General features: G+C 55.1%; 1 protein-coding gene across 2 annotated transcripts in view; it reads left to right on the top strand.

The window, feature by feature from the left end:
• Nucleotides 1-1,549: 1,549 nt before the first annotated feature.
• SLC6A17 (solute carrier family 6 member 17) overlaps nucleotides 1,550-26,390 on the top strand; it is a 49,597-nt gene continuing 24,756 nt past the window's right edge. The window contains exons 1-5 of one of the 2 annotated variants that reach the window (XM_025417300.3): nucleotides 1,550-1,788; nucleotides 18,096-18,468; nucleotides 22,995-23,152; nucleotides 24,825-24,951; nucleotides 25,712-25,893. In XM_025417300.3, coding sequence (XP_025273085.1) covers nucleotides 18,183-18,468; nucleotides 22,995-23,152; nucleotides 24,825-24,951; nucleotides 25,712-25,893 — 753 coding nt within the window. In that variant the 5' untranslated portion in view covers nucleotides 1,550-1,788; nucleotides 18,096-18,182. Of the gene's footprint in view, nucleotides 1,789-10,203; nucleotides 10,223-18,095; nucleotides 18,469-22,994; nucleotides 23,153-24,824; nucleotides 24,952-25,711; nucleotides 25,894-26,390 lie in introns of those variants that run through there. The other variant, XM_049111598.1, reaches the window with a different exon arrangement.

Genomic DNA, 26,390 nt, shown 5'->3' with positions numbered 1-26,390 from the left:
GGGAGGATGGGCTTGTTTGCTGTCTAGGGTGATAAGGTCTCTCTCCAGGGCAAAGGTTGGCAGGTTTGCTTGCAGCCCACTGTAAAGGATTGGGGTTTCTAAACTTAGACTTCCTCAGTGTGTGCAGGATCACCATGACCCAGTCCTTCCCATGGGAGTTGGGGGTCAAGGGAAGCTGATTTGAAAGTGAAGGTCCTGCTGCCTGTTGCACCACAGCTGATGAAGCACTTTGTCTCTGGTCCTGGAGTCTCACAGCTCCTGCCAGTGTCCGTGAAACGGCGGCAGGCTCAGTCCTTAGACTGCAAAGGTAAAATCTTGGCCTTCAGAGTTTGTGGCAATGGTCCTATTGCCTGTCAGTAGGACAACTGAGAAACCGCCTCCACCTCCCCCTGGTCCCCCAAAACACTGTCTCTAACACCAAGGTCCTCTAGAGCAGAGAGGACTCATCCCAGACTCCCCATACAGCCCTCCACAGCTGGGGAGGATGGCTCCCACCTCCCTAACTTCACCCCTATTGCCCCACCCCTCCAACCCAGGCCGTGGCCCCTTGCACACCTTCTCCACTCTGTGGCAACTTTGTCCTTGTCACACTCTCCCCTCCACAAGCGCCAGCCTTCCCGCTCTCGGTCTCTTGGAGTCCTGTCCACCCTTTGAGGCTAGCATCCCAGCTTGCTTCCCCAAGGCCTACTCAGAGCCTGGTCAGAATTGTCCTCTCCTTTGATCATCCTCCAATTTTTCCCATCTTGTAGGGTTCCCCGGTCCTTCCGCCTGGTATTGGGACTATCTAGGTAGGCCCCCTCTGCTTGTCCCAGAGGTTCCGCCGCGGTTCCGAGATCCTCGCAGTCCCCGCCGCCCACGGCATGCAGGAGGAGCTCAGCGGAACTGTATGGAAGATCGTCTGCCCTGGGAAGGCTGTTGCAGGGAGGGAGGATGGAAGGACCGTGGTGCTGGGGGCCGCGCTGTGGAGAAGGCGCTGCAGGGGCCCGGAGGGGAGTGTCTAGGCCCAGGCCTACGGCCTTGGCTGGGGCAGAGTTCGCGGAGGAAGGCCACGGAGCTGCTCCTGGAAACGCCAAGAAATAAGGCCTTTGGCCATCGGGGCGCCTTCCTCTCTGAGGATGGGAGCCCTGGTGGTGCTGCCCCAGGGTTTGGGTCCCGCGGGGGCCTCGGGGGGCCGCTCGGGGTTAGCCCCTCTCCCCGCCCCCCCTCTCCCCCTCCCTGCCCCCCCTTCCTCTCCCTGCCCCCCTCCCTGTCCTTCTCGGTGCCCCCCCCCCGCAGCCTGCGTCGTCGGCCATCAGAGCCTCGCTCGCGGCCCCGGAGCCTCGCACTGACGCGGCCCGCGCGTGAGTCAGGCCTGCGTCACGGCGCCCCGCCGCCAGGGCGGCCTCTCGGGAAGCGAGGGAACCGTGCGCGCCGCGCTCCGCCCCGCTCGGTGCGTTCCGCTCCGCAGAGCCCGCGCGGCCCGGGCGCAGGGAGGGCGGCCCTCGGCGCGGGCGACCGCACCCCACGCGCTCCGCGGCCCCGCGCCCCGCGCCCCGCGCCCCCGGGGGCTCGAGCGCGCGGCGGGCGGATCCGGGCCCCGCGGCGAGGAGGCGGCGAGGAGCGAGCAGAGCCGCGTGCGCGGACGCGCGGCCCCGGGTCCCCTCGCAGCCCGGCCGCCGCCGCCGCCGCCGCCGCCGCCGCCGCCGCCCTCGGGCCGCCCGGGAGGGACCTGCGCCCGCCGCCGTCGGGGACGCGGCCTCCCTCCCGGCTGCAGCGCGGCCAGTCCGCGCGACGGCGCCCGCCCGCCAGGTGAGTCGCCGGCCCCGCAGCCAGGTGGGCCCCCGGAGGCCGCGCCGGCCCGCGCTCGGCCCGCTCCTCCCGCCCCGGGAGCCCCGGGAGCCCCGGGAGCCCCGGCCACCGCGCGGAGCCGCAGGAGAGCGGCGGGGGCGGGGGCGGGCCGGGGCGCGGCGAGGGGGACCGCGGGGACCCCGCGACCTTGGGGAGCGCCGCACCGGGCGGCCGCCGCTGAGCGGGAGCCGGCGGGGAGCCCTCCCCCGGGGAAGCGCGCCGGGAAGCGGCCGACGGGCGAGCGCGGGGCGCGGGGCGCGGGGCAGGAGGGCGCCCCCCAGGCTGGGCCTCGCGGCTCCCCGCGCCCCGCGTGCGCCGCCTGCGGAGGGCCGCGGCCCTCGGCCGCCGGGAAGGAGCCTGGCGCGGTAGAGCTCCAAGGGCCCCGCCTGCCGCGGCTGCTAGTGTTCAGAAATCCCGAGGCCACTCACCTAACAGGACCCCGTCGCTGTCAAGTGGAGTCAAAAAAAAAATGTTTTTTTTTTTTTTTTAAACCCCATTCCCCTTTCCTTCTTTGAAAAATATTTAGGAATTCGGAAATTTCTAACCAGGGCTACCTTGGAGGCAGTCCAGCTGTGACAGTGAGGCAGGCGGGTTGGGTTGGGGAGACTGGGCAGTGGGACAGAGAAGAAAGATCCTTGTGAGGGCACTGTCCTTAAAAGGAACTTCCAGGAGCTAAGAAAATCCTTTAATGGCTCCCAAAATATTCAACAAAAACTTTAGTTGGAGCCCGTTAGGCTGTCCTGGACACACGGATTGATGTCTGGAGAACAAGGTCACAGAGTGTTGACGTTAACAGTGAAGGATTCTTATATTTCATGCTGTGCTTTACATTATCCCAGGTCCAGTGGGGTGGACCCATCACCCAAGCAGGAAGGGCTTTGAGGTCACAACTGATTGTCCTTGGCTGTGGCCTATCCACTGGGACCACAAGAGGTTTCGGCTCTTCGGCTGCCTTTTTCTCTAACCAAGCAGCTGTAGCTCTAAGTAGGTGGTGAGTTGCAGCTCCACCTGGAGAGTGAGTGACTCAGTGCAGGAGGCACATCGTGCCCATCAACTCCGACTGGAGTGAGTTCGTTTGGCCTGAGTCACACACAGAGTTGTGTATCAGCTATTTGTGAGTTCAGTGGAGTTCTTTGCAAGCAGGAATGCCCAGAGCTCCCCGGATTTTGGGGTCACAGACTAGAAGTGGGCAAGTGTTCAGAGTGAGCACAGGCTCCCTGGCTCCTGGGCAGGAGTCCTGGAACTCTGACCTCACAGGAAAGGGAACCAGAGCCAGGTTGGGGTGGAGGGATTGGAGGAGAGGCTGCGATTGTGGTCAGAGGTGGGCCCAGTGCCCCGCCATGTGCCAGTGACCTTGGGCAAGTCACTTTACCTCTGGAGCCTTGGTTTTCTCAGTTATAAGATAGCCTACGGTGCTTCCTCAGGCTTATTTTGAGCCCAGGCTGGACACCTGGCAGATGCTCGCAAAATGTTGATCCCTCACCCCTTTCTTTATGGCTCTTAACCAGTGGTGGTTCTCTCTCTCCCTGCCCTTGTGCCTTGGTGTGAGAGAGGGTGTGGAACAAATGAAAGTGTCAGGGCTTCACATGTGGTTGAGAAGGACCCATAATTCAGCTCAAACTGACCTCTGCCCAGCCTTCAGGTCTCCTCAGTAGGAGCAGGGTCGTGGGGGGGCTGCGTAGAGGCTGCGTAGTGGCGGGCAGAGCTACGCTGGGCCTGATGGGTGTCCTTGGCTGTCTGCAACAGCTCTGGGGCGAGATTCCCACACAGACCTTGATGCCTTAGGATCGTGCCTGGCTGTGGTCTGCTCTCAAGTTGTGGCATTTGCTAGGTGGACTTCAGGGGTCCCCTGCCCTTAGATCAGATCTTGCCATCCTCCCCCACACCTGTCCTATCCATCATGGAGTTGGAAGCCACATGGCAACCATCCTGGAGAGGAAAGAAGTGTGTCTCCTGCCTTCTCTGAGGGATCCTGGCCCCTCGCTCTTTCTTTCTGTGACGTGTTAGACTTGGTGCTGAGCTAAGATGCATGTGCCTCAAGAGCCAAGGCAATAAGGGCATCCCCAGTGCAGCAAAAGAGACTCCGGTCTACTGCTGACGGTGTGTATGGGGGGGGGGGCGGGCGGGTACACGCACCCTGGATCAATGCCCTCCCCCACTGGAGGTGGGAGCAAATTTCAGAGATGAGGGGATTCTGGAGAAGCAGGCTCCTGCCCCTCCCCTCCCCTCCCCTCGTGCTCCTTTCCTGTCCACGTTAGCTGCAGCAGGGCAGTTCCGTCAGCAATCCCTTTAAGGCTGCTAAGCTAAGTAGCAGAAATAGTTTCAAGGGAAGATGGATTTGCGCTTTCTTCCTGGAAGCAGATCTGAGTTATTGCTCCCTCCTAGGCTGGGCAGCAAGAAGTTCTCACAGCCAAACATCTGGAGCACCAGGCTGGGAAAAGACTGTCACTCAGCCTCCACAAAGTCCTTTCACATCACCTTCCCCAACCTAGTGTCCCAGACTTCCAGAGGTCAGAAGCACAATACCACAGGTGGATCTGTATTAGTGCGCCACCCTAGACAGGCGGGCCAGTGACCTGTGCGGAAAGGCCTACTTGGTGTGCTTTTAGGAGGAGTGGCTGCAGCTCACGCCATGCCGGGCGCACAGTGATAATATACAGGTTCTTACTGAGGCTCCCGTGCTGTGCTAAGTGCTTTATTCATACACCATCTCATTTAATCTTCGCTATGATCCCAGGAGATGGATATTGCTCTCTGCAGTTGGCAAATGTGGGACTTGAGGTTCAGAGAGGTTTGATAATTTGCCCAAGGTCACACAGGTAGTGAGTGGCATCCGAGAATTTGAACTCAGGTCCGTCAGAACCAAACTTTATGCTCTTAACCACTCAAGTGACATGTCTTCATGTTAAGTTCTTCATAAATATTTGCTGGCTACCTAGGCATCTATCCAAACGAGGTGATCTAAGTGCATGGGTCCAGTTCTTTAAGCTTGTGCCCCAAGGAAGGGGGAAATGAGCCTCCACTAATGGGAATTTGGTAAACAGTGAACATACCTAAACTTCCAAGGTTTGGGGAATATGGTCTGTGATGGCAGGTGGGTCCCAGGCTCCACTGTGGTGCTTTATTGTCCTGTCTGTCTTTTTCTTCCCAATCTCTACCACTCCTGACCTCATTCCTTAAAGTTCATCCAAGTCAGGGGTTGGTGCTGGAAGCAGTGAGGAAAGAGTCAGAGCAGGTTGGATGATGCCCTGAGGATTTCTGCATCTGCAGAATCAAGGACAGCCAGGCGCTGGTGGGAGCTCTGGTGTGTCAGGTTTCTCTGCTGGAAGAGTGCTTGCCAGGGATTTGCAGCAGTTTCTGGTGAGGCCCCAGACCCCAGAGCAAAACTGCTAACCCTCCAAGGTTATTTACAGCAGCTGCTGGCCTGGGCTGCTCAGAGGGATGCTGCTTGCCTCCTAGTCTTGTCCCATGGAGAGACCACTGTCCTCACCCCTGGGGCTTTGCCACTGGAATCCAAGGCTGCTCTGGGGAACTTGGCATCTAATTCTTCCTGCTTCTTCGTCTCTTCTCTCTCTGAGAAATCACCAGCCCTGGTAAAAACAGGCTTGCATTGTCCTATCTTGCCTGGTATCTCCAAGCCTCCATTGATCTTGGGGAAGTTCTGTAGGTGCGGGTGGATAATTGGAGTGTGAGTATTAATGGTCCCCCATCCCACCCCCCAGAGGACACAAAGAATTCTTCCAGAAGCCCTAGCTCCACAGGCAGCCATTTTGTGCAGACATATTCCTTTGAAAATTCATCCCTGGGTAGCTCAGCAGTTTAGTGCCTACCTTCAGCCCAGGGCGGGATCCTGGAGACCCGGGATCAAGTCCCATGTCGGGCTCCCTGCGTGGAGCCTGCTTCTCCGCCTCTCTCTCTCTCTGTGTGTGTGTGTGTGTGTCTCTCACGAATAAATAAATAAATAAATAAATAAATAAATAAATAAAATATTTAAAAATGAAAATTAAAATTCCCCCATCCTCCACCCCCATGACTAATTACTTATATTAAAACATTGTTCAATTTCAACTATGGATAAATCCAGTTATTTAAAAAAAAGAAAAACCTAGATATTCACTGAGTAAAAAAAACTTACAGGTGAGAACATAAGCTCAGATGCGAGATAGATTGCTGTCCTGCATTATTCTCATGTTCATGACCAGGTATATTTTGTTGCAGAATGATTCTGGGTCAGGCAAGTCCTGGGCAACCTGAGTCTCCAACTTGGGAATTGACACTTAAAGCCCTGCTTTTACTCTGGGGCCTCATATGAAATGAAGGTGGGGCAGGCATGGGCAGGAGGATAATGCCCCAGCTCCTGGGCCCTGGGGTTATCTTACCTGCTGCATTTGTCCCACCGAGCTGCTGCTCGATCTTCCAAAGCTACTCAGGGTTTATTTGGAGATAACAAGTTGCCTCTCACTGTACTCCATCATTTCTAATTACTGGTTTAATTAGAATTTCCTCTGGATTCTGTGCACTACTAATATGCCACCTATTCTTTTACTCGCAAATAGAATCTATTGGTCCACGCCCCCAAATTCCTGCTGGTTGCATTTTCTCTTTAATTATAAGACTCCTGGGCTCTTGTAGTTTTAAATCCCACTCCGTATCAGGAGCGTTGTTTGATAAAGCTACCTTTCAAGGAATGTGAACAGTCACCTGCTGGAGTGTGTCCACCAGGTGCTGCCAGGTGAGTATTCAGTGATGATGTGGACCTTCTCTTCCCTGGTGGTGGGGGGTGGGGGGCAACGGAAGGAGAGCATGTGCAACCCAGCATCAGCTTCCTGAAGGGCCTGGTGGGCGCTGTCCATGGTCCTGGCACACCACTGAGATGACCTGCCTGCTAGGAATTTGGGGACTCCTTTAGAGCAGCTGGAAGGAATATCCTTGAGTTCCCCAGCTTGCATTATGTTGTTGGCTTTCGGAAAGGACCTGGCCAAATGAAGAAGCCCCTAACTTCAGGGAGAAATGGTGATAGATGGACTCTTCTCACTGTTGACTTGCTGAATGAGATTCAAGTGTATCACTTTACAGTGCAGCATAGCACATTGGAGAATCTCCTCACCAGTGCCACAGTGGGTAGCATGTGGCCCAGAAATAATGATGCCTTCATCTCATGGAGTAGCCTGGAGTGGCCTAGAGTGGTACGGCCTCCTCCATTTACCCCAGTACGCCATACCTGTGTTCTCTCCTTTGTGTATTATGACATACAAAAGATTGGAAAACACCAGTATATCGGAAAGAAAATGGGCTTCAGAGTTTGGGAGACCACAGTTTGAATCCCCACTCTTACACTTCATGGCAGGGTAATCTTGTACCTGATAGTTATCTTTCCTTAGCCTTGGCTTCTTTGTTTGTAAAATAAGAATTACTTTTTTTATCCCAAGTTTTTTTGGGGATACATAATATATGTAAGCATAGCAGGTCTTCAGAAATACTCCTGGGGCGCCTGGATGGCTCAGTCAGTTGAGTGGCTGACTCTTGGTTTTGGTTCAGGTCATGATCTTGGGGTCATGGGATTGAACCCCACACTCAGCAGATAGTCTGCTTGTGGATTCTCTCTCTCCCTCTGCTCCTCGCCCTGCTCATGCACCTGCTCTCTCTCTCTTTCTCTCTCTCAAACAAATAAATAAATAAGTCTTTAAAAATACTTGCTCCCTTCAGTGTGATCTCAGCTATCCTATTACCTGTTCCCAGTAGGAGGACTTCTCTGCCAACCCCTCCACAAAACTGCACTGAGGGCTGGTGAGGAAACGGGTGCAAAACCCTTCTCACTGCCAGGACATCATTACTCCAAAGAGACATCCTGTTGGGACTGTAATTAAGGGTTTCTGATCACTATTCATTCAAGTGCTCTTCAGCAGTCTGGTGGGTAACTCAGGTAATTGGACCCCCTTGGTTCCCTCTGTCTCTCCATGAAACAAGACAAAATAGTGGCTTTAAGAAAATCCAGGTCAGAGAATTTGGGCAGATACTGTGAGGACCCATCTGTTACCACCGTGAGCCGCCTGTGGATGAGGAAATAAAGTAGTGAGGTTTTTGCTTGTTGCTCCTAGACATTTTATTTTCACACCTGATTTAAGAAACTAGTATCTTTTTCCAGTTGGGACGGTCCCATGGATCTTCTACCTGTCTGAGGCCTGGCGTGCTCTTCAGCATCTTGGGGCCCTCTGTTTCCCTCTCTCTTTAAAACCTAAACCTCACCCACCAACCTGGCTCAGGTCACCATCATCACCTCTTACCTACCCCTCCTGTTTCTGTATTTGTCCTATAGATCTCCTTAAAAACAGCTGGGTCACATGACTCCCCTGCTCAAAAACTTAAAACAGCTTCCTGTTAGCCTTGAAAGGAAACCCAGGCCTTTCCATGGCCTGCAAGTCCTGCCTGCTCTGGAGTCTAGCTGTCTTCCTGCCAGCAGTTCCCATTCTTCCCTGGCTTAGGATGCTCTAGGCCCAGGCCCTTCTTTCTGGTCCTTGTACTCACCAAGCAGGCTGCCTCAGGGCCTTTGCACCTCCTATTCTCTCTGCCCTGAATGGTTTCTCAGGATATTTACATGGTTCATTCTCTCACTCTATCATGTCTTTTTTTTTAAGATATATTTATTTATTCAGAGAGAGAGAGAGAGAGAGAGGCAGAGACACAGGCAGAGGGAGAAGCAGGCTCCATGCAGTGAGCTCAACGTGGGACTCAATTCCGGGACTCTGGGATCACACCCTGAGCTGAAAGCAGGCGCCAAACCGCTGAGCCACCCAGGGACCCCCTCACTCTATCAGGTCTTAATCAGAGTGTGCTTTCCTCTTCCCTCTATATTTTATAGCATCTTTGTCTCACTCACTCCATCCCCTCACATTCGGTACATATTTATGTGCTATCTATATATATACTATAGGTATGTGTCTATATATACAGTATTAATTATACATTTGTCTGATTTTTATATCTCACTTTACACTAGAATATAAATCACACAAGGGAGGTGCATTATTTGCTCTGGCATGGCACATAGTGTTCAGTAAACATTGAATGAAGGAAGTGGGCAGTGAGTTGGAGTACCAGGACCTACATCCCCCAACAACATCCTGCATCCTCGGGCACTCACGTGCTTGTCACACTCTGGTGCCCTGACAATGCACAGTGGGCAGCTGTGCTTCCAAACCTGGTCAAGCCCATTTCTCCCACGTGCTCACATGAAGAGGTGGCTGATGCAATTTTTTTTTAAGATTGTATTTATTTATTCATGAGAGACAGAGAGGGAGGCAGAGACACAGGCAGAAGGAGAAGCAGGCTTCATGCAGGGAGCCCAATGTGGGACTCGATCTCGGACCCTGGGATCATGACCTGAAGCAAAGGCAGTTGCTCAACTGCTGAGCCATCCAGGCATCCCTGGTGCCAGTTTTTGATGTGTCATCTGCATTGTCTCATTTTATCCTCATGATGACTCTGTGAGATTGGGGCTGCCTTCTCCATCCAGATCCAGAAGCCGAGACCATAAGAGGTTGTATAAGACTCACAGCTAGTAAGTAGCCGCAGGACTCAAACCAGGCTTCCCTAGCTCCAAAACCCATCTTTCTGCGCTAGTGTTGTCAGATCCCAGAGTCAGACTGTGCTGGTGTGCACTCCTGTGTTTGACTTATATCTATGCAACAGTTCCCTACTTCATAAATTCCAAGATGCATTTTTCTGTATGTTGTCACATCTTAAATTCAGGGCACAATGTACAACCAGTGGTGTTTCTAAATGGCTGTTGGTCAGGTGAAAACCTTCCACCAACCCTCTTTGCTAAGTTCAAGAAAGTGCCAACATCAAAGGATCTTAAGTTCAATGAAATTAGGTAACTAATCCCTTCGAACCTCTATTGCTTCATCTGTTGAATGGGAATAATTGTGGAACCAACCCCATACAGTTATGGGCAGGATTTAAGGAGACGATGTCTGCTCCCCACAGTGGCTGGTACAGAGCCAGCCCTCAAGAAGTATCTCCTGTGTGTTGTGGTGGTTGTTTATTGCTACACCCTCCTCTGACTTCCAAAGTTCCCTTAGCACCTAAATTCTGGCACAAGGTTAATGCATCTGTGGGGCAGCCATGGTGCTGCTTGCACCATGTTGCTTGCACACCCACCGGGCGTGCCTTTCCCCCTCACATGAAATGGTCAAACTGAACCAAAAGATTTTGTTTGCACTAGCCCCACCCACATCTTCCCGTGTCAGTTCCTCCCCCTCTGGACCATCTGCCCCTTTTCTGCTTCCCTTCCTCCTTGACTAAGAAAACAGAAATACCGACTGCAGAGAACAAGTCTACAAATGCAACAGGAAGGTGACACAGGCCGAAGAAGGTTCTCCTGGCTCTTTTGCCGGTAGGTTCTTGTTTGGAATGGTCTCACTAGCCTCGCAGAATGCTCTGTGCCGAGACCGTGCCTGTCTAGGGTTTATTTCGCTGAGGTTAAGATGGACCCTGTCTACACAATGGAGAAAGTGAGGCACAAGGAGTAGATCCTTTATAAGAGGCAAACCGTCAGTGAATGCTGGCCAGGCTTCTTAGTTTACCTTTGCTTGAAACTGCCACTTCAGGGGAGTGCCTGGGTAGCTCACTGGGCTGGGCGTGCAACTCTTGGTTTCAGCTCGGGTCATGATCTCAGGGTCGTGGAATTGAGCCCCTTCTTGTCTCAGGCTCGCTGCTCAGCATGGAGTCTACTTGTCCCTCTGCCCCTGCTGGTGCTTTCTCTCTGTGTGTCAAATAAATAAATAAAGACCTTATTAAAAAATAAACTGCAACTTGGGGCAACTTTGGGGCATCATGTCTTCTTGGGATCAGAGTATTGCATCAGAAAATAGAAAAATTTTGGAGCTGGGAAATTCTATCAGACTATGGAAAATTTGGGAACTTTAAAATGCATCCGTTCATTAATCCACTCAATTCCTTCATCTATTTATTGAGCACATGTAACAGTAATACATGAGGATTTGGTCTTGCAGAGCCAAAAATGGTATTATTTGAGATATAAGTGGGAGACTAAAACACAAACCTGAAAAATCTATGAAATGGAGTCAGAAATGACCATTCTGTTTATTTGAATTCCCGGTAAACTTTTCTTTTTCTTTCTCTTTGTACCCATGTGGTTACCAGATGCATTTGGTGGGTAAGCACTGTTTCCTATTTTACAGATGATTACAGAACAGAAAGCTGGCTTCCAAGTTCTGGGGTCTTTCCCACATGGGGAAAGGAGGGCTGCACCAGATTAGCGGCCCTGGTTGGGGCAGCCAGACACCTAGTAGGTTTAAATGTATCTGGGTCAAGTGTGTTAGCCTTTCACCCCTGCCTCTGTTTCAAGGTGAATGCAGCGGGTAGGATTTCAACAGGGGAAGCAAGTTGCTCTTGGAGGGTGAGAAGGCAGGGACCCTGGAACATCCATGGGGACCCTGTTCTATCCTGTGTGTGGCAGACACGGGCTGAGCTGAGGCAGTGGCGGGTAGATGCAAAGCTGGGTGCACCTTGGTTTCTGCCTTTGGGGAGGTCCCTGTTTGTTTTAATTTTTTAGATTTTATTTATTTATTTGACAGAGAGAGAGAGAGAGAGAGCACAACAGGGGGAGTGGCAGGCAGAGGGAGAGAGAGGGAGAAGCAGGCTCCCTGCAGAGCAGAGAGCCCAGTGCAGGGCTCGATCCGAGGACCCTGGATCATGACCTGAACCAAAGGCAGACACTTAACCAACCAAGCCCCCAGGTGCCCCCAGGAGCTCCCTGTTTAGAAGAGGAATCAGAGATGCATGCAAGTAGCTATACTAGAAAGCCAAATGGTAAAAGTGTGAAAGAGTATTTATTTCGTGCTGAGTAGGGGAAAGAAAGGTGCACTAATCCCCACTTAGAGCATCACTGAACGTGTCAGAGGCGAGGCAGTGGACCTTGAGCTGCTTCTTCAAAGACTGGAAGCTTCAGTAGGCAGAGGCTGGGGAGGGCTTCATGCAGGGGGAGGGGAGAGGTGGCAGCTGAGGCTAGGGAATGGAGGCACCCAGTGGTGGAGCTGCTGTGCATCTGGCGAGGGCCATGGGCTCTCTCCAGGAGGCAGTGGGCTGGGGCCACCGGGCATTTCAGGAAGCTGCCTCTGAAGGCCCAGAGGAGAGCGACTGCTGCAGGAGTCTGGCTGAGAAAGGGTCTGAGCTGCAGCCCAGCGGTGGGAGCGAGGACAGAGCCAAAGCTGCTGTAGGGCTCTGGGCCCTCAGGATGGGGGGCAGGGGGGGTCAAGAACGCAGCTGGTGGGGAAAATCCAAGGAGAGCAGCCATCAGGACCTGCCAGGGCCTGTCAGGAGCAGTTTGCCCTGGGTGACTGCCAGAAGCTTCGATAAAACAAGTAAAAATAATTTGTAGGACAATTTGTGTGTCTGATAACAGTCCGACCTGTTTTGGGCTCTGTCGAAGCCCAGGGGCTCTGAGGTAATTAGGAGAAGTGTTCGGGCCACCACCTGCTTGTCACATGGAAATCAGGAGGCTGTGGAGCCTGCGACAGGGACCCGGACAGGGACCCCAACCTTGCTTCCTTCCCACCACGGGGCAGCCAGGTGGGCCCCTCCCTCCCCTCCCTCCCCGCCCCTCGCTTCCCCCTCCCCTCCCCTCCCCAGGCTCCTCCTGGCTCTCCATCCGGAGGTCTGTGGGAAGTGGTGCACTGTCCCCAGAACCAGACCGGAGGGTGGCAAAACAAGGTCCCAGGGGACTCCGGTGGGGGGGGGGGGTGCTGGGCGTCTGTAGTCCCCGGGGCTTCCGGCTCTCCCGAAGATGGGCCCCGCCACGCAGGTCCCCTGGGAGGCGGCTTGGAGGGTGAGTGGGTCCCCTGAGTTCATCCCCTGCGTTACCTGGTGTATCCCTGCCAAACAAGAGAGGCGCTGAGCCCAGGAAGGGGTGCTTGGGGAGCTGCTGGATGCCGCCTTCCAGGAGGCTGCCCCTGGCTGCTGGGGCTGGAGGGGCTGGGTCTGGCCTCTGCCCAGGGGAGCGGCCGCCCCCGAGGTGGCTGCGAGGGCCAAGCTGGGAGAGCTGCTGCGGGCGTCGGCTCTCTGGCACCCGGTAGGTTTACCTGTCTGCTTCCTAGTCACACTCCTTTTTTTCCTTTCCAAGAAGATTCACAGTTCACTCCCTCGACGATGCTCCTCTCACATGCTCTTCTGAGCTGTGAGCTGCGTCTGTTGCTAAGTGACTGGCCTGGCCGGGGGCTTCCTCAGCTCTCGAGCCCCCTGCTTTGTGCTTTAGGTCACTGAGGCATCCCTCTTGGAGCGCACCCCAGAGCACCATCGTCTGACTATTGCTCACGAAAGCAACTTTCGGTGCCCCAGCTGCCCCAGGGGCATAATTCGAGTCTGGCTGGGCAGGCTGCCTCAGCATCACCAGGCCTGCAGGGTCAAGTGTCCATGGTCATGCCTTGCTCACACCCGTGTGCAGGGGGACACCCCCTGGATGTATACGGAGCTGAACAGTGCCTCAGAGACCATGCTCACCAACCCATTTTACACACGGGAAAGCTGAGGCCTAGCGAGGGCAGGGCAGTGGTGTCCGTGTGCATGGTTGGTGGTCGGTCAGGACCGGCGCCTGGCTGGCCTCCCGATACCCGGATCGTGGCTGGCTCCCTGGACTGCAAAGTCAGGGGGCAGAGAGAAACCTGGGCCTTCTCTGATCCCGGTGCTTGTCACGGGTAACGCTTCGGGGCTGTGGGCTGGGCCGTGTTGGACCACCCCCCCCCTCCCCACCCGGTCTGAAAGCTGCGTCTCATGGGTGCAGGGAGCTGGGCTGCGGGGGGAGGCCTGCTCCCCGTCACTGGTGCCACAGCCTCTTTCAAACAGGGAGGCAGCGCAGGAGCTCAGAGACGTGGGTGCCGACAGCCACGTGATGTGAGTCGGTGCTGCCTGCCCTGGGGCATGGCTGTCCCCCTCGCCTCCCAGGGGCTGAGGATCCAGTGGGGCGCCAAGAAGAGGCGCCGCTGTGAGCAGCGCCCTGAGACCTGCCGCCCCTGTTCCGCGCAGCTCTGTAGGGTGGGCACTGCTGTCCTCCTTTGACAGCTGGGCCACGGAGCCCTGAGACCCCAGGCCACTTGCCGGCTAGGCAGCTGCTGGGCGCCGAGCTGGGCCCGGAGCCGCGTGGCCCGGCTTCTGAGCAGCGCCCCACGTCCAACCACCCCGAGGCCAAGCGGAGACGTGGTGGCTCCAAGCTATCCCAGAGGAGCCGGTGGGCCACTGCCAATGAGGGGGGCCGGGGGGCCACTGCCGACGAGGGGAGCCAGGGTGCCACTCCCGACGAGGGGGGCTGGGGGGCCACTCCCAATGAGATGGGCCCGGGGGCCACTGCTGACGAGGGCTCTGGGCGGCCACTGCCGAGGTTGCTAGGCTTTAATACGGGGCTGTGGCGCCGTGAGTAGTGAGATTCGCATTTTTACACCGAAGAGCTGGCGCTCAGCAGACCTTCCCCTGCTTCCCTGTGGCCTGGGTAAGGGGGGCCCGGGCTGGGCGTCGTGGGGTGCCGCCTAGGAGCCTCGGGGTGGGGGGGCCAGATCCTGCTGACAAAAGCCGGACATTTCTGGGATGGTGTGGGTGGCAAAGGCTTCTCCACCCCTACCCCACTTACACCGCACACTCACTCTGGCTTTTCTTGGGGAGAAATGGCATTTATGTGATTAATATGTAATATAAATGGGGGGCTTAGGTATTTTTCGGTGAATCAAGGCAAACAGTGCAAGGCTTCCCGGTAGCAGGGGCCCTCCTGGCGCCAGGCCCCAAGCCGGCCACTTTGGAGGCGTCCGCTCGTGGAGTCTGCAGGTGGCCCCCCTTGGGGAGCGGGGAGCTGTTGTCACGTAGACCCTGTTTCACCCTGGAGAGAACTGACACCTGCATAGTTGAAGTGGCTGCCAGCCCCCCTTGCGCACCGGGCAAGGGCCCCAGAGGTGGCGGCGGTGGCGGCGGCCGCGGAGGGCAGGGCCTTTGAAGACAGGACAGGGCTTGAGCGTTCCCATTTTGTCCGATTGCTCACTCATGTGACAACACATTTTCCTGAACATCTTGCCGAGATGTCCCCTCCTCAGGAATGCCTTTTTAGACCATAAAATAGCGGCCCTCCCACTTGCAACACTGCCCCCCCCCCGTGTCATTTCTCTTCATATCATGCGTCCCCACCGGCCACTGTGTGTTTCTTTCCTTCATTGGCATCTGACCCTTCCACAAGAAATATAAACCCCCCAGAGGAGACACTTCTCTCATTTTGTTTGCTGTTGCATCCCTGGCATGTAGAACAGAGCCTGGCCTGGGGAAAGCACCCAGTAAATGAACGAATGTATGAAATAGGAGCTCTTGAACTCAGGCCCCTCTGACCGCAAAGCCCCTGCCCTCACTACCACCATCTTCTTCCTGTTTCCTTCCTTTTGCAATCCATTTCCCCCCGGGCTTCAATTTTCTCATATAGAAAATGAGAATATTGCCAGGGCCCCTCAAGCTTTAATATTCTAAGTGTCAGACTCTGTTGTCACCCAGCGTGTTCCTGGGCACAGAAGGTTCCAGTCATGATTGCAGCCCAGCCCAGTGCCCCTGCTTGCAAATTTGCCCCAGCACCTTTCGTCCTGCAAACCTGATGGCACAGAAGGCTCCGGACCCCGTCCTGTGATGCAGGATGCTCTCACACACCTCTTGGGAAGAAAGAAGCCCTGCTGGGCTGGTGCCTGTGGTTTCTGTGATGCTGCTGTGGGCATCCTTCTCTGGCTTTACCAGAATGTGCTAATTTTGTCCTTGAGTCCTCCTAGTTTGAATGATGCTTGTCCCCTCTCTGCAGCCCTTTCTCTGCTGGTGACCAGAGCTGCCACTCTCTAGGCTATTTATGGGAAAGCGTGTCCTCCAGTTGGTCAGCAGCAGGATGAATTCTGCAGACTTGCGGGAATCCCCTTCGGTTTTCTTCAGTTGTGAGATAATGGGCAGTAAAACATACCTAATGCACTGCAGATTGTCCTGATCAGATTCCACTGTAGGCAGAGTACCTGGAGACAGGCTCCGAGCTGGAACCCTGGTGATTGCTGCCTCCAGAGGGACCCCAACCCTTCTTCCCACTTCTGTCTTTCATAAAAACTCTTCTTGAAGATGCAGGGGAGATGGGGTAGCCAGACAGCCAGCCCTTGCATGTGCCTTGGGTTGTCTGCCTTTGAGAGCCATGGGCACAGGGACCTGCTGACTGGGGAAGGGGGAGGGGCTCATGCTGGCAGCCCAAGCAAGAGCACAGGCCTCCCCATTGTGTGACCCCTGAGGGCACCATTCCCTTACATAGCATGCCCCCCCCCCCCCCCCCCCCCCCCGCAGCCAAGGGAGGCAGAGGGCTGAAGGGTCAGCAGACACACACTCCCTCCAGGACACAGAGGAACATTCAGCTGAACCCAATGTGGAGTCCCAACAGAGAGCTGCATTTCTTTTAGAGAATTCTAAGGTCTTTTAGGCAGACTGGTTCTGTCTCAGTCACTCCAAAGCCCAAGACCTTACTGCTCCTGGGGCCTAAGGGGTAGTCACCAAAGACTCACTGTCTCCCTTGGATGAGAAAGGCAGGGAGGTGTCACCTGCTGCTGTGGCCCATGGCCTGGCCCAGGGAGGGCTGGCTAACCGCACAGACCAGCATGGGCCATCCGCATCTGTCGGGTCTCCCAGCATCACTACACAGGTAACAGGATCTGGCTAGCCAGGTCCCCTTGAAGTTTGGGTCGTAACTGGAGTCACCCAGGAGGCCTGGGCTAAGCTACTTCTGTGCAGTGCCCAGGCCCGTGCTGTTCTGATGGCACCTACGGGCAGCGGGGGCTTCCAGAGGCAGCTCCTCCCCCCAGTGAGCGATTACAGAGCTGGGTAATTTACATCCCTAGAAAGTGCAGGGCACCTGCAGGCCGTGTGTGTGTGTGTGTGTGTGTGTGTGTGTGTGTGTGTGTGTGTGTTTAATTTTAAATCCTCCAACCTCTCCTTAAGGAGGAGGTGCTTTGAAACATAGCAGCTTGTTGATTTCAAAGGACTCGTTTCCTTGGTGCTTTATTTCTTTAAGGGAAAGAGTGAAAGCCAGCGGGAGGAATGGGGGAGGGGGGAGGGGGGCTGGCCCCGCCTGCATTGTGCAGACAGAAGATCTGCTGTAAGACTGTCGCCTGTCGCCTGTCGCTGGGACGGAGAACTGGCTCTCGAGAGAGAGAGCGGCGGCGGGCGTGGCCCTCAGACAGTGTGGGCGCTGAGCGATGACCCAGCATCTGTTGGCACTAAGCGAACACCTCCAGGGCTGTGGTGCCAGAACCCTTAGCAGAACCTGGTTAGAGCTCTTGCTGGGGAGTGAAGGGGACACGGGGGCTGGTTCCAGGTACCAGAAGTCAGAGCTCTAACTTTTTTTTTTTTTTTTGCAAGCATTAATGTCCCCTGAATCACCTGAGGGTTCTGTAAAAATAGAGACTGATTCAGTAGATCTGGGGATGGGCCCGGGCTTCTGCGTCTCTAGCAAGCTCCCCATGCTGCTGCTGGCCCACGAACTGTACTTTTTTTTTTTTAAGATTTATTTATTTATTTATTCATGATAGACAGAGAGAGAGAGAGAGAGAGAGAGGCAGAGACACAGGAGGGAGAAGCAGGCTCCATGCCGGGAGCCCGATGCGGGACTCAATCCCGGGACTCCAGGATCGCGCCCTGGGCCAAAGGCAGGCGCTAAACCGCTGAGCCACCCAGGGATCCCCCCCGAACTGTACTTTGAAAAGAAAGACCCTGGTGAAGGCAGACCCCAGCTTCCCTGACACCGCCCCCCCCCCCCCCCGTGGTTTGGCTACAAAGAGCTCAGGAGGGCTGGGCTTGGCCACAACCTGCACCCCTGTAAGGGGAGGTCTGGGGGGCCTCGGAAGGGTTCTGAGCACTCTGGTCAATGCAGTGATGACAGGGGCAGTGCCATGGGAGATGGCCCTTAATTTGGGTGTGGTGTCTGGTTTGGCCTCTTCTGCCCCAGTAGGTTTACCTTCAGTGATGCTCAGATAGCAGCTGTGGGAGAACTGAGTCTGCAGACTTTGAGGTCCTTGGGGGGTTTCCTCTGGGGGGCGGGGAGGAAGACAAGCTCCACATTCCAGGCTGCTCACTGCCCAGCCTCCAGGTGTGTGCCCTAGAGTGATGGGGGATTTGCATCCACTTGCTCCCCTCCCCACCTCCCTGGTGTAGTCAGCAAGCTGTTGTGGTCAACTAAGCTTCTCCTGTTCACCTGGTCACTCTCGCAGGTGCCCGGATGAGAAGGAGCTGACAACAGCAGAGTGTCACCTTCTCTGAGTGCTGGGAAGCAGGGCTGTGTGGCCCGAGTGGCACCAATGCCGAAGAACAGCAAGGTGACCCAGCGTGAGCACAGCGGTGAGCATGTCACGGAGTCGGTGGCCGACCTGCTGGCCCTTGAGGAGCCGGTGGACTACAAGCAGAGCATCCTGAATGTGGCAGGTGAGGCCGGCGGCAAGCAGAAGGCGGCAGAGGAGGAGCTGGATGCGGAGGACCGGCCGGCCTGGAACAGCAAGCTGCAGTACATCCTGGCCCAGATCGGGTTCTCTGTGGGCCTGGGCAACATCTGGAGGTTCCCCTACCTGTGCCAGAAAAATGGAGGTGGTAAGAGGCGGCCCTGCCTGCCCCCAGGGTGCTCTGCAAATGGGCTGGGCTGAGGGGTGAGAAGGAACAGCCCTTTGCGTATGCAGTCGGGGCTCTTGTAGGGTGGAGCTCAGGGTTCTAGAGGAAGGCTCCCCAGAAATAGCCAATAGTTAACAGCTACCAAGAGGCTGTCAGGAGTGATGATAACCAGAACACGGGCTGTGGCCCAGGACCGCCTGCAGGCAAGCCCCAGTGTGGCCAGTCAGCCCTGCAAACCCGTGCAAGGTGCTTGATCTCTCTGCACCTCTCTGTTCTTCACCCGTAAAATGGGAATGATAGATCCTGCCTCACAGCAGCGTGAGAAGGATTAAACAAGCTTTACATGTAGAATGCTTCACACCGTATCTGACGCATAGTGAGGAGCAGTGGTTGGCCATTGCAATGAAATGCTTAGCAGGTGCCAGGCACTGTTTAATACTTGCTGGCTCTTAGGCTGAAATGCACGAAACTGTTAGTATCTGAGCATCTTGGAATAACCAAAACACCAATTTCATACAGTTCAACCATCGGATCCCTCTACACCTATGTGAGAAAGAAGTTATTATCTTCATGGTAGAGACTGTCAGTTTTGAGGCACAGAGAGATTAGATGACTTGCTCAAGTCACACCGCTAGTGACAAAGTGAGGATTCTCACCTGGACAGCTTGGCCAGGGAATCTGAGTACGCCTGCTGCTGCCTCCCAGCGAGGAGGGGGCCTCACGCTGCCCCTTGAGTTTTAATCCACCTAGGGGATCTTGCTCCCGGTATCAAACCCCTTTTACTAACCACTTCCAGCCATCAGGATAGGTAGCAGCCCCCTGGGGCTTTATCCCCCAGCCCCTCTGAGACAGACTGGAAAGTTCCAAAGGTAATTTGTTTTGAAACCAGGGGAACACTAACAAAAAACAAACAGAAAAACCTAGCGGGCTGAATACAATGGCATTTACAAGCTTGGACATCTGGTCCTGGGAAAGTGATTGGAGGGAGCAGAAGGTCCTTGTGCCTCTGAGTCCCCATGGCCTGGGACTGCCTCACTCCAGCCTGATGGGTGGCCACAGCTTTGTCAGCATTTTAACCTGACTCCTTCTGCCTCTGCTCCAGGGGACTCTGGCCACGGAGCCTATCCCAGAGATGCAGCCCCATTCAGGGATACTCTCTCCTCTCCAGAACACACTCCCTCCAGCCCAGAGGCCAAGTCTGGCTGGAGGCTTCCCCACCTTTCCCATTTCTGTTGAAAGACAGGAGTGAGAATGCCATTCGAGCTGGTGTAACTTTCCACCAGAGCATGGTCTATTTACCATATGCTCTCCATGCTTTGAAAAATCTTCCCCAACCCCACCCCAATCAATCAGCAACTGCCAGTTAGAGCTTTCGGTCTGTATGGCACGGCCAGACTCAGGTCACTGAGTTGCTAGAAGAGCAGCCCAAAGCAGAGATAGAAATCCAAGTGTGTGGTTTTCTTACGTGCTGAGAGATGCTGACAAGCAGCATCCACAGTGACTTCAGAGGGTGCGTCGTATCTGGGGACTCCAGCCGGGAACCACTAACCTTACCCCTGTGGCTTAGATGATCAGCTCTGCCTGGGCACTGAGTGCTGAATCAGGGTCCCTCTCCCCACCACACACGCTCCCAGGGTAGTGGTCTTGCCGGAGCTTTCCTGTTCACGGTGCCACCAGCCAATTGTCCGGGCGCCAGACGCCTGGACAACCCCCAGGAAAGCATTGTTAGCGGCTCAGTATTTGGAGCTCTCCATTCCTCATTCCTGCTCTCATTCTTCCATCCTCTCCGATTCCTAGAATCCCTTTTTATCTCTGCCTTTAGCCCTCCTGTATCCTACACGTTTTACGGCAGGTCATCTTAAATGTTTTTTGGAAGGAGGCAAATGATCCTATTTCATATATATATACAGGAAGGAGGAAACTATTTGGACAGAGAGTAGAAGCTCTGTGGTTTTGAGCCATGGGGGAGCTGGTCAAACTTGGCTCAAATCTGGGTGGGTGTTCTGGAACTCTGCTTAGCTCCACTCAATGCTGACAGTTTATTCTGCATTATCTTAGTTTCCCTTTTTTTTCTGTTGATTCTTATGAAAAAGAGGCAGATGTTCATCAGGTGCTGACTGGGGGTAAGTAACACATGTAATCCTCACAACAGCCCTGTGCAGTGGGTCGCATTGAACCATGGGAAATGGCTGTTTTTCTGAATCAAAAATGGTCACAATACCAGCAGTTTCATGTGATTCTGCCGAATGTTATCATCATCTTTATATAGATGACAAAAAGTGGCATAGAGAGATCAAGGAATGGCCCAAAGTCACACAGCTAGTAAGTGGCAGAGCCAGGGTTCAAGCCCAGAAGGTCTGGCCCCAGGGTCCGGATCTCAGCCCCTACTTCTCCACAGGCTGAGCCCCAGGTGGTCTTTCAGGATTTGCAGGAAGCAAGACCCAGAGTACAGACCTAGATGGAGACTGTAGAGCTCCAGGGGGCCTCAGAGATGCCACAGTCAAGCTTCTTAGAGCCACGTTCTGCAAAACCTCCTGACACCCTGAGCAGTGCTCCCAGCTGTTCAGATGGAGGACCCCAAAGTTCCCGCAAGTCACTGAAATATCAAAGGGATTCCAGTTGTGTCTCCAAGTTGTATTTTCGAAGGTAGTAGAGAGTGCATTTCCAAATGATTTACGCAAGGGTTGGAAAAAAGTACCTCTACCTAACCAAAGATCCTCACCTGGACCACAGCCCCTGAGCACTGTGTGTGGCTGGGCCGTGGCACTGTGAGGGGAGCTGCGCCAAGTCCGTGCCCTGAGCCTGACTGAGGCCACCGGCCCCAGTGACAGGTGGCAGGTTGCCCGTGGCCAGTCTTTGCTGAGGGCCACTCTTTGGACAGCACATAGGTGGAGGCTGTCTCTGGTGCTTTGGGGAGAGGAGAGAAGCCTTCACAGAAGATGCCAGCCTACTCTTCAGACACCCCAAAACCCATCCCCCTGCACCTTTTGCCCCATCCAAGGGTATATGGCTGAAATATAAAACCGGTGAGGCTGTGTCCCTTTGACTTTCTGCAGGTCATATGTCTCCTCTTTCATTTCCCTGAACTCAAGACCAAGAGAGAGAACCAGGAGTCCTTCAGGCCCACCCTCCTTTAGGGGCCAGGATTGGCACTGCTTGTTAGTGACAAGTTGATGTTATGTGTATGTGTGATCGTGTATATGTGCATGCTTGATGAATTGGATGCTGCTGTGTACGGCTGGTTGGGTTAGCGCCCCTGGAAGCCTTTCCTGATCAGTGCTGTTGGACCCCGACCCCTCCCTTGGCGCGCAGGGTGCTCAGCCGGCCCTCTGTGACGAGTCCGTGTGTGTGTATACACATGTGCTGACATTGCTCACGTGAAGCTGAGGGTCCTGCCTTCCAGACTGTGAGCTCTCCTGGGATAGTGCTGTACTGATTGTGCCTTCTTTTGCTCCCCAATCCGTTCCCCGCCACTGCACATGCCTGGCACAGGGTCGACCTGCAATAAACAGCTGACTGTTGCCAAGTGCCAGGTCTTGTGCTCGGGAGATGCCCTATCCCCTGAGTTTGTTGGCAAATTGGATACATGTGGACTGTCATGTTACAGGGGGCAGAGCAGTGCGTGGCTGGGGGTCTTCTGGATACTCCCAGCTGGCAAGGTTTGGTCTGGGGGATGCTGGGTGACTGACCATCAGGGCACTGGTGACTGTCTGGAGCTGTCTGATGGCGTTGCTAACAGGACTAGGTTGCTGGCACATCTCTCAGCAGAGATCACTCGTCTGTGTCCAGACACCATTTTAATTCTCCTGCTAAACGCCCTGTCACTTGGAATTGTGATTGTGTCTGCAGTGAGGCCAGGGACAGTGAGCTTAATTTATCATCCAGAATCTTTATCAAGATCCATTCTGTCTATCCATTACCATCCTCCTGGCTATGCTTTTCTGAACTGCTATTTCCTCTCTCGTTCCTCCCAATTAGCTGTAGATTAATGGTGGTGCTGGTCAGACCCTCTCCCTGGAGAGCTTCCAAGCTCTGCTTCCCTGGAGCTGCCAGGTCCGCCACGCTGGCTTCGGTTTCAGATGCGGGGAAGGCCGTGCCTGGGGTCTGTGCCTCTGGGCGGCGAGTGATCAGGGCCCACTCCACCTCCATCTGGGGCTGCTTCTCTGTGGGCGAGAGGGAGCGTGAACAGGTGTCCACAGAGTACGTTAGGAGGCGAGCCGGTCTGCGTGACTCGACGTGTGGATTCCCGAGACAGTATGGCATCTGTCTGTCTCTGAATCTAACCTTGTGAGCAGTCCTCCCGTAGCATTTCAGATCAGGGGAGTCAAGGGACGTCTGGGTGGCCAGTGCGTTGTGGGTCACATGTATAAGCCGGGGTCTTCCTGGAGGAGCCCAAGGACTGGTTGCAGTTTGAGGGTGGTCAGAGATGTGGGCAAGACTGTAGGACATGGCTGTCCTCCCTTACCCTGAGTGCCGTGCATTCCTCTGACATCCTCTCTCCTCCCCAGGTGCCTACCTGGTGCCCTACCTTGTGCTGTTGATCATCATCGGGATCCCACTCTTCTTCTTGGAGCTGGCTGTGGGCCAGAGGATCCGCCGCGGCAGCATTGGTGTGTGGCACTACGTGTGCCCCCGCCTGGGGGGCATCGGCTTCTCTAGCTGCATAGTGAGTCGGGGGCCAGCACTGGGCACTAACCAGCAGGCAGAGGGGCTGCTGTCAGGTCCGAGGTTTGCAGACCAGAGTCTTGGGTCAAGGGCAGGGAGGGAGACCCTCTGCACGAGAATTGCTTCCAGCTGGTGTCTCAGGGCCGCATATCTCCTCCATTGAAAGTTGACTACACTGCCTGAGGCAGGATATGATATTTGGAATTGCTACCAAGGAGGAAAGGCTGGGACATCTCAGCCGGAGTTCTCTGGGGACACGTGGACCCTCCTGGATAGCTCTGTCTGCTTACTACCCATCAGCTCCCCGCAAGGGCGGCTCTTCCTCTTTCCTTGATTGAAGAGTATTTGAATTGGGCAAGTGTGTGGCACAGGAAAAGGCAGCCCTGAGGCACAGGAATAGAGTTGGAGAAGGTCTCGGACAAGAGTGCGGGGCTGACCCAGAAGGGGTGAGGCTTTGGAACAGTGGGAGCCAGGGAGACCCCACTGACTAGGTGGGGAACTCTGTGAGGCTCGTTCACGGGGCTGGGGGTCAGGCTCTGCTTAGCTCTCTAGGGAAGGAAACTGAGCTTCTCTTAAGGGCAAAGCACACGGGCGCCCCTGCTCACACCTGCTTCTGGAAGGGACCAAGGATTCTGTTAGGCCTGGCAGCACGGCCAGGCCAAGCCTGCCTCAGGCAGAGACCATGGGAGGGTCTGTGTAGCTCCCGGAGTCCTGCTGGGTATCATCTCTGCTCAGGTTGCCACGGCTAGACGCAGCATCCTCTGCTGGGGCTGGCCGTGTCTGTACATGAGTGTGAAAGGGGCTCCACTCGGCCGGAACGCACCCAAGTAAAAGAAGTGGGCGCCCTTCTCCCTCTGTACTCCCGTTAAGGTGTGCCGGAGGAGTGTCTGCTCCTGCACACCAGGGCTCAGGTGAAATCCAGGCAGCAAGCCCGCCCGGCTCGCCTAGTGGTCAGCATACCAGAGCTGGGACCCTGGAGGTGGAGGGGCCTCTCAGCATCCCCAGCCCCCAGTGGATGTAGGAAATCCCCGTGCGTAAAAGCACTGCTTCCTGAGAAACCTCTTGGACTCTCAGTCCGAAACTATGCATCCCTATTTCAAATATAATTCTACCAAGGTAGGTGATCGTGTTTCCAAGACACAAGAAGTGACATCTTTTGGGCAACAGGCTGCTGCTGCTGGTACCAAAGAGAGAGTGGTGTCCTGAGAGGAGGGAGGGCACAAGAAACCAATAAGAAGCATCCGGGAGCACTGCCGTCTGGGGCTGTTGTCTACAGGGGCAAAAGCTGTGCAGGCCTCTACAGCCCCCGAGGGCAGCTCTGGAATGGTAATCCTGAGTCATCAGGAAATGATGGGGAGATGCTTTAAGCATCTTAGAAGAATTTCAAACTGGAAAGGATTAACATTTTAAGAGTTCATTGCTTAAAGGAGGGATCTTTAATATCTGAAACATTCCTTCGTGGATTGTCTGAATACCAGATGAGCGGAGGATTAGGAGGAGACCCTCAGCGCCCATGCCTCATCCCTCCTCCTCCTCTTCCTCATCCGCCTCCTGCAAGAGTCTGTGCGGTCTGGTCTGCCTGAGCCTGGGCCTTGGATGGGGAGTTGGGGTGGGGTGGAGTTGCCTGTGGCCTTGTGACCCCTACCCCCACCACTGTGGTCCATTGTCCTCAGGTCTGCCTCTTTGTTGGGCTGTATTATAATGTTATCATCGGGTGGAGCATCTTCTACTTCTTCAAGTCTTTCCAGTACCCGCTGCCCTGGAGTGAATGTCCTGTCATCAGGAACGGGACTATGGCAGGCAAGTATGAGACCCCCTGAGTATGACCACCTGGGGACCCCAGCCAGCCTGTCCCAGGAGGGGCTGGAGGAGCCTGAGAGGCTCAAGCACAGATTTGGGACTTGCTGTGTCACCTTGAACAAGATACCTACCCTCTCTGATCCTCATTTCCCATTCTGATGGCCCTTACCAACCGATCCCATAGAGTTCTTAGGGGGATCGAATGAAATGAGTGTAGGGAAAACTCTGGAAACTGTGACTCTTGTTTAGTCATTATCAATGATCCTGTGTTACTGTAGCACCATCCTATCTGGAAACAGCCTTAATTTGCATGCCAGTCTTGCAAAAGGCTAAGTGACTTATCCCACCTCACAGATGGGTAAACTGAGGTCCAGAAGTGACATCCCTGTGTTTGCACCACTCATTTAACCAAGGATCTGGGATGGGAAACCATATGTCTGGCTCCCATGTCAGGACCTGTCCCAAGGAGCTCGAGACCAGTGCTGCCTATCCTGGCTGTCCTCCAGGCGTGGAGGCGGGTAGGGATGCATGTGTGTTAATTTAGCCAGATCCATGTGTCCTGAAGCCTCCCAGGCCCATCTGGAGCCCCATCTGGGGTCCTCAGGGTCTGCCGGAGGCTGGCTAGCCCAGAAGGAGCACAGTACCTCCCTGCCACCCACACTCAGCCAGCCGCCCACCCACTGCTGCCCTGGGTGGGGGTCAAACAGAGGAGGCAGCCCCGCAGCCCCACCTGAGGCCACGGCCTTTGCTGCTATTCCAGTGGTGGAGGCAGAGTGTGAGAAGAGCTCAGCCACTACTTACTTCTGGTACCGAGAGGCCTTGGACATCTCCAACTCCATCTCGGAGAGTGGGGGCCTCAACTGGAAGATGACCCTGTGCCTCCTGGTGGCCTGGAGCATCGTGGGCATGGCCGTCGTCAAGGGCATCCAGTCCTCGGGGAAGGTGAGTCAGGAAGGGAGTCAGACCCGCACGGGGAGCCGCAAGAGCCCATGGGAGGCAGGGGGCTGAGGACCCTGGGCTACGCCAGGCAGGGTCTGTTGAGTGGGCTTGGCCTCTGGGTGGTCCGGGGGGACAACGCAGGCCCCCCTTGGAGGCGATGGGAGTGTCACTGCCACGTTATTGTTCCCTGTGAACAGCCCACCAGGAGTGGCTAGGAGTGGGCTTGTGGAAAATCAGGGCTCTGACCCCCGGTCACCTCTGCTCCGATACCTCAGGCCCGCACTGCAGACTTTGTAGAGAGAGCAAGCTAGGAGTGCGGACCCAGGGACATTCATCTAGATCCTAGCTCCTTAGGTTCCCAAGCACACGCCCCAGAAGAGTCTCCTCTGGGCACTTTTTCGTGAAAACCAGCAGCTCACGGGCGCCTTGAGCAGATGGGTGCTGTGAGTGAAGGGGCCTTGGGGCGTCTGACGTTGGCTCTCCACTGCTCGCTCAGGGCG

This window comes from Canis lupus, chromosome 6 (genome assembly GCF_003254725.2).
Source record: "Canis lupus dingo isolate Sandy chromosome 6, ASM325472v2, whole genome shotgun sequence".
NCBI classification, from domain to species: Eukaryota; Metazoa; Chordata; class Mammalia; order Carnivora; family Canidae; genus Canis; species Canis lupus.
The sequence above is the reverse complement of the archived record's forward strand: the minus strand, read 5'-3'. Positions and strand labels throughout refer to the sequence as shown.